Source organism: Hibiscus syriacus, unplaced genomic scaffold (genome assembly GCF_006381635.1).
Source record: "Hibiscus syriacus cultivar Baekdansim isolate YM2019G1 unplaced genomic scaffold, ASM638163v2 tig00110865_pilon, whole genome shotgun sequence".
Lineage (NCBI taxonomy): Eukaryota > Viridiplantae > Streptophyta > Magnoliopsida > Malvales > Malvaceae > Hibiscus > Hibiscus syriacus.
In genome coordinates this window covers 2,806,534-2,814,830 of record NW_024062894.1, presented here as the reverse complement: position 1 = coordinate 2,814,830, position 8,297 = coordinate 2,806,534, and the positions used below count along the sequence as shown (strand labels likewise).

Below are 8,297 nucleotides of genomic sequence, written 5' to 3'. Positions count from 1 at the left end.
TTACGAAAAATGAGCTCATCTTCTTCAATTCACTTTACCAAACTTCAATTATTCATCTTCCTTCGTTAATTCGCATTCCCATTATAGTCATAAATTCATTTCCTTCCTTTAATTAATTAGTTCCGTTAATCTCAATTTTTCAACAACCACATTATTTTTAAGAATTTACACAGAACCTCCAACGTCCTAACTCTGGCCTTGAGCAGAATGACCTGTTTCACTCTCCGAATCGTTTTATTTTGAGTGAAAATATTCAGGGTGCACTGCTACTGCTATTTTAAATGATGCTGCTTGTGACTAATGCGATCTAGATCCTATTATTAAAAAATTGATCAAAAATCTGATTCATCCGTATTGTGGTCGTTATTACATAAATAAATTAAAAAAAACATGACTTGATTTGGTCCAAATTGACAAATATAAATAAGAAGACTAAACGACACCCCATGGCCCATGCAACGACTTTTCTAAACCAAAGCACACCAAAGTCTTTGAGGGGTTCCAAATTTCATTTTTTTTTATTAATAATAATTACAATATAGTATTTGTTTAGAGATAACATTCATCATTTAACATTGAAAGCTCACATTCTAGTTATTTATAGTGCTCGAAACTAAATCTTCAAAAAATAATATTAATTCATTTATTACAAAGGTCATTTAGTTTATGCTCCAAATTTCAAATTAACTTTTTTTATTTAATTGAAAATGTTAACGAATATTAAATAAAGGAAATGGTTTAATAATATATTATATCATATATGATATGAATAAATTAACATATACATAGTACGATGTTGAATACCAAAATGATAAATCGGATATGGTTCTTGGACTAAAACGAATATTAAACATTTCTTTTCCAATAAGAAACCCCTCAGTTCTTACTAATATCCATTGTAAAAGCTTCTTATAATGGAGGTTCTCATGCTCTTCTTCCTATTCATCTTCATTCTCAATGCCTCTGCCCTGAAAATCATCACACCAGGGGATTCCATCAAAGATGGTGAAACCCTTGAATCAGATTACGGAATCTTCGAGCTGGGGTTTTTCAGTCCAGGGAATTCCAACAACCGATACATCGGAATATGGTACAAAACTTCAAACACCACCGTCGTTTGGGTGGCCAATAGGGAAGATCCAATCTCTGATAACAACGGAGTTTTAAGCTTGGACAACAATGGAACCTTGGCACTCTTTAATGCAACCAACGCCTTACTTTGGTCTATGAACACATGGAGAACTCCCAGGGAGCCTGTTTTGAAGCTCTTGGATTCGGGAAACCTCGTAGTGAAAGAGAGAAACGATGATAATCCATTGAATTATTACTGGGAAAGTTTCGATTATCCATGTGATAACTTTTTGCCGGGGATGAAGATCGGGAAGAACTTGGTTACTGGGTTCGAGTACTATACATCGGCGTGGAAATCTTCAGATGATCCATCTCAAGGACAATATTCATTAAGGATGGATACTCGTGGATTTCCACAACTTGTTGTGAAGAAAGGATCGGAAACAGTTTACAGAGTTGGTTCATGGGACGGCCATTTCTTCTCGGGCCGGAAACCAGAAGAAAATCCTGTTCCAATTTACTCGTATCATTTCGTCATGAATCAAAACGAAGTCTACTTCAGATTCAGATCGGAGGTTCTGAACAGTTCATTTATTTCCAGGTATGCGATGAATCCATCTGGTCTAATGCAACGTTTCATATGGCGAGAAGAGAGACGAGAATGGCAGATTTTCTCGACGGCGCAAGCCGATATATGTTCAACTTACAACTTATGTGGATCATATGAAATCTGCGGATCCAACAGTTTTACACCATGTTCTTGTCTGCAAGGATTTTTGCCCAAGTCGTTAACTTTTAACTCCACCAATAATATGTTGGATAGCGGATGTGTTCGAAGAATAGCGTTGGACTGTAAAGGCGGAAGCGATGTATTTTTTAAGCTTACTCGGTTGAAATTACCGGACACTTGGAATTCATGGGCTAATAGCACCATGAATCTGGAACAGTGCAAGGACTTGTGTCTGCAAAACTGTTCCTGCACGGCCTATGCGAATTTAAATGCTAAAGAAAGAACCGGTTGCTTGCTTTGGTTCAACCAACTGATTGACATTTCAGAGTTTTCCGAGGATAGCCAAGATCTTTATATTCGATTGGCTAAATCAGAGCTAGGTAATTCTTTTTTAACCCTTTCCTTTAATTTAGCATCTTTTCTTTTAAAAAATAGGTTTCTTATTTCAAACTGTCATTGATTTATTTAGATGAATATTACTGTTACATAAACTTATATTGTAAGGTATATCTGCCAACTCAATTTTATTATCCATTACATCATAATTTAAACTTATGATCTTGTTTAATTTTTTTTTCTCAATTTCTTTACTACTTTATCGTATAATTTAGCCGTTATTGTTTTTCTAAAGTTTTATGTTATTTTTCTAATTTAATACTTAATAAGTCTATGTATGATTTGTTTATCAACTTGGTAATTAAATTTTATTCTCTTTTCTATTTCAATCAGTGTATTTTAAATCATTTCAATTTTTTTTACTAAATTTAATGTAGTTTTTTTTTGTCACTTAATCGTTTTTCCACTAACAGCGTTATAAATAGGTTTTTTATATAGATGCAAAACTTCATTTTGGTGAAAATTTTATTTTTTAAAAATGGAGTCGTTTTAACGCCATTAACTATTTAATGTCGGAGTGACTAACAAACCCGATATATTAAGTTTTGTGAGAAAATTGAAAATTTTTAAAGTTTAATGAGCAAAAATAAGATGGATAATTTTTTTTAATATACCCTATTATATATAATTGTTTATGGTAATAGATCATTTAATGTATAAAAGTAAAATAAAGGTTTTTAGAATAAAAAATGTCAGCCTAGAACTTTGAATATAGAAAAGTTGTCGGGTCAAGAACTTTGAATATTGGAACCAATGAACCTAATCTTTTAACAACTCTCGTTTTTTGGTTTAATGTTTCTTTCCAATACATTTCGTATAAAAAGAAACTTTAACTAACAATCAATTGGTACGAGACAATATATATTTTAAAAAAAATTAGAAGTTTAAATTTCGATCCCGCAAATGAAGTAATTGGATTGAAAATGTTAATAAGTTTTTAGAAAATCTGATTTTAAATAGTTGTCAGATACTGGTGGTTAGAAATAAAGCTTTTAATTTAAATGAATAATTTAACTTTTGTACCGATATAAAAGAAATTGTAGGTTTTATTATAAAATGTTGAAATTATAAGTTCAGATTATTTTAAAATTATGTTTTTTCCAATTGTTTTTATGCTTAAATGTGCAGATGAAATTGAAAGAAAGAAGTCAAAGGGAAAGGATAAGGCAGTTGCTATAGCCACCCCCATCATACTAACCATGGGATTAATGCTAACAATGGCTCTCTTGTACAAATTCAAGACAAATGCAGGTAAATATCGTTTATATATGTATATATAACTGTGAATATAACAAAATCCAACATTCATGCCCAAGTAAAAGTAACATAGAGTTGTGTAACTTTTGGAATGAGCAGGTAAAAACAAGGAAAGGATGGAGCTAACAATATTTGATTTTGCAACTATTGCTCATGCTACAAATAACTTCTCAACCGCCAACAAGCTAGGACAAGGTGGCTTTGGTTGTGTATACAAGGTAATTACCATGTTAATTATTTTATGCTATCCGAATTTAGAATACAAGTATAAAATAGGTTTATTTTAAAAAAATTTACTTAAATTATATCATTTTTTCTCATTTAGGTGTCTTAATTTTTTTCGGTCAATATAGATACTTATCGTATAAATATTATTATTTTAAATACTTCAACCGTTAAGTAACACATGTTGTATTTATATTTTTTTTAAAATTATTTTTTTTTAAATATTTAGAAAAAATATCTAATTCCCCTGCGACATCCCCTACCCCTCTCCCTAGGTTCTCCCACTGCAATTCCCAAAATCGCAAAGGTTTTCGGCCAGCCTTTGACTAGTCCACAAATGGTGGGGATCAGATTATAAAACTTTTAAAATTTTATAAGGGTAACACATGTCTTCTAACGATTTTTTTTAACGATTATTACATCTAAGATACTTAAAATAGCACACTTGTAATGTTAAAGGTCTATACTGAGTGAAAAATTTTAAACACTAAATAAAAAAATATAATTTAGATATTTTTTATAAACATATAATACGATGTTAAAACTTAGAATTTTAAACGTGAGTATCAGATTATAAAAACACATATTAAATATGACAAATATTTGAAGATTTCATAGAAAAATTAAATTGTAGTGTCATAATTTAAGGAATTAAGACCTTCAAATAAAGTTATAAATTTATGCGTAATATTAATATTTAATAAATTAAAGTATAATATGACTAAAATAGAGATGTAAAAGAATGGAACGTTCAATAAACTGTTCGTATAACGTTTGTTTATGTCCATTTATTAGGTTAATAAATAATCATGAACAAAATTTTAGTATTCATTTAATAAATAAACGAACATGAACAAAAGTAGATTTAGTTCGTTTGTGTTCTTGAACAAATTTATATATTGATTCTTTTATGTTAATTTATTTATTAATAACATTTTTTTATAAAAACATTTAAATATCTTCCTCTATTTTTTAATTTAAATTTCAACTCATTAATCTAGATGTACGTACTTATAGCGATGTAATTATATGTTTATTTTTAGATACCATATTTACATTGGTGTAAGTACATACATCTACCACTATCCTTGTACCTAGGGATGGCAATGGGTCGGGTTGGGTCATATTTTTAGACAACTCAATTGACCTGAAAAATATATACCTTCCACCCGAACCGACGCGAAAATATATATCTTCTACATGACCAGACCCGACCTGAAAATATATACGCTCCACCTGATTCTGATCTGACCCAAAATTTTATAGTATAAATCTGATTCGACCCAACTTGTCCCGGTATAAAATAAGGACTTAATTAAAAATAATAATAGATGGATGGGTATTATTGCGATTATCCATAAATTTATTTAAAGAAATTATACAATTATCTCCTACCACCCAACCAGACTTGACCTCACTCCTTTAAAAAAATCCGACCTGGACTTAATTTTTTTTAAGAAACAAAAAGTCTAACCTTATTAAATTCGCTCGGATTAGAATCTATTAATTTTGGGTTAAATTTTCATCCCTACTAGTATAAAAAAATAAACACATGCTTACACTTATAAAGTAGGTACATCTTTCACTATCATAGTACTTAAAAAATAAACACATAGTTACATTAGTGTAAGTATATACAATTTTAATTATCCAAAAAAAAAATATATACAATTTTCATAATTCTTTTTAAACTTATTTTGATACTAATTTATTCAAATTTTAAATTATATTTTATTAGAGAAATAAGATTTTATGACATGATTATGAGGTGATTTTATGTTTTTAACTAATTATATTTCTATAAGTTTATTTTTTTAATAAATAATTTTATAATATATATTATATTTAATAATAATAGATTTCGAAAAAGATGAGTGTTAGTAGGGGATTGAAATGGGATTTTACATTTATTATTATTATTATAAATTAGTTTTAAAAAGAATAGGATCAATTTTTTGAATAAATTACATATTTAGTATCTAAACTATCAGTTTTGGTCTATTTTAGTACTTAAATTTTTATTTTTTTCAAAATTATACCTAAAGTTTAGTTTTTGTTTCATTTTAGTACCTCATCGTTAAAAACTTGACGTGTTTAGAAGTTAAACTATCAATTTTGGTCTGTTTTAGTACCTAAAATTTCAATAGTTTTCAAAACTTAACGTTAAATTTGAATAGGGTACTAAAATGAAATAGAAACTAAAATTTAGGTATGATTTTGAAAACATTGAAAGTTCAGGTACTAAAACGGGTCAAAACTGATAATTTACCATAATTTACCCTTCTTTTTTAAAGGTGAAATGTGTATTTTTTGTTTGTTTTTTATATTTTATATTTAATTTATATATAAAAAAAGAATTTTTAAAATCTTTGAAGTGTCAATCGGCACCCTCTTTATATACCAGTTCCGTCCCTGTTCATGTTTATAAGGTAATGATAAAGCAATATTTGGTGAGTTATCTTTGATAATATGATAAGTTGTCCTATGAATGAAAGGGTTTGTTGGAAGAAGGAAGAGAAATAGCAGTGAAGAGGCTTTCAAAGGATTCTGGACAAGGATTGGATGAATTTAAAAATGAAGTCACACTCATCGTTAAACTACAGCACCGCAATCTTGTAAAGCTATTTGGTTGCTGCATTAAGGGGGATGAAAGGATGCTAATCTACGAATACTTGCCCAACAAAAGTTTAGACAACTTTATTTTTGGTTCCAAATCTCAACTCAACTTCATTCAATTTCTTTTATGAATTTTTTGTATTTAGAGATTTCTTAAAAGACCGTATCTCGCACTAAACTGGATGGATCGTTTTATTGCACAGATAAAAGGAGGAACAAATTGGTGGATTGGCAAAGGCGATTTAACATCATAGATGGGATTGCGCGAGGGCTTCTATATCTCCATCACGATTCAAGATTAAGGATAATTCATAGAGATCTAAAAGCCAGTAATATATTACTAGATCATAATATGAATCCCAAGATTTCTGACTTTGGTTTGGCTAGGATGTTTGGTGGAGATCAAACCGAGGACAAAACAAGAAGAGTTGTCGGAACATAGTATGTTTTTTCACCACATGTATTCTTTTTTTTTTCTCCCCCTTTTATTATAAAGGTTCTCATTTTTAATGATTTTTTGCCTAGTGGTTATATGTCTCCAGAGTATGCTTTCTATGGGCGTTTCTCCATGAAATCTGATGTTTTTAGCTTTGGAGTTCTGATTTTGGAGATTATAACGGGGAAGAGAAATAGGGGTTACTCCGATCCCGACAATAATCTTCTCCAACATGTAAGTACAAATTACTATTCTTAATAGATGCATCTTTCAAGTCTAGTTAAATTTAATTTTTATCTGGTTTTTGAATATTTTTTTCAAACTAATAAATTATATTAACAAATGTTTAGGCATGGAGACTGTGGACAGAAGAGAGGTCGTTGGACCTGATCGATGCCGACGGCGGCACTGCCTACACCGGCAGTGACCCCTATATTACAACTGAAATGGTCAGATGTATCAATGTGGCTCTGTTATGCGTGCAACAGCGCCCCGAAGATAGACCCAACATGTCATCAGTATTACTCATGTTGGGTGGCGAAAGTACATTACCTAAACCAAATCGGCCTGGTTATTTCATCGAAAAGGATCTGCCGCCATCGATGGCGGCTGACGATTATACATCACGGGGACCATCAAAATCCTCGAATGAATTAACCATTACAATTTTAGATGCCAGATAGAATAGCTTCTTATCGCTAGAGGCGACTATGTAAAATCAAAGTTAAAAAAGATTGAAATGTTCATCATTTATCATTTCATACCATTTGCAGGATAGTTGATATTTCGAAAAATTTATGTCCAAAAGCAATCTGACACTTAAAAATACTTAATAATTGATTAATAGAATATTTATGTATATCATTAATAAAAAATTATATAAAATCAAACTGTAATCATACGGATCTATTAATAAAATAAAGGATGAGTCTGTCACACTCGACGAACACCACTGAACACTACTAACGATGAGCATCGCTGAGCATCATTAATTTAGTTTATAAAAAATTTAAATTTTAAAGAACTCAATGTGTATTTATAAATTAATTAAAAAATTCAAGTGTAAATTATTTAAAATAAAATATTAATTACATTATTTTCCATAAATTTTTAATAACAATTGAATCAAATATCAATCTCTAAATTAAAAAAAACTAAATATTTTTTCCTTGTTTAAATAATTTATCTTTATATTTTTTAAATAATTTATAAGTATACGTCGAGTCCTTTAAATTTTAAATTTTTATAAATTAAATTAATGATGCTCGACAGTACTCATCGTTAGTGATACTCAGCGGTGCTTGTCGAGTGTCGTAGAATTTTCCTAAAATAAAATATTTATAATCGATCCAACTATAGTTAACTCACACGCTAACTATATTATCACATGAAATTTTAAATATTTTTAGAATTTCAAAATTATTTTAATGTTTTTATACTTTTAAATATTATTTTAATAATTTTATATTTTTATATAATAATTCGAATTTTCGAATGTACGAATAAGAGTGGACACAAAATATTTATGGATTAATTGAGAGAAAAATTAAATTCATTAGGTAAAGT

The 8,297-nt window shown here is 29.4% G+C and overlaps 1 protein-coding gene across 1 annotated transcript; it reads left to right on the top strand.

Moving 5' to 3' along the window:
• The first annotated feature begins 914 nt into the window (after nucleotides 1-914).
• On the top strand, nucleotides 915-7,414 carry LOC120143947 (G-type lectin S-receptor-like serine/threonine-protein kinase At4g27290). The gene is made up of 7 exons (XM_039158134.1): nucleotides 915-2,181; nucleotides 3,326-3,448; nucleotides 3,554-3,672; nucleotides 6,175-6,385; nucleotides 6,499-6,736; nucleotides 6,821-6,965; nucleotides 7,082-7,414. Exons 1-7 carry the CDS (start codon nucleotides 915-917, stop codon nucleotides 7,412-7,414), a joined length of 2,436 nt encoding a protein of 811 aa, XP_039014065.1.
• The last annotated feature ends 883 nt before the right edge of the window (nucleotides 7,415-8,297 follow it).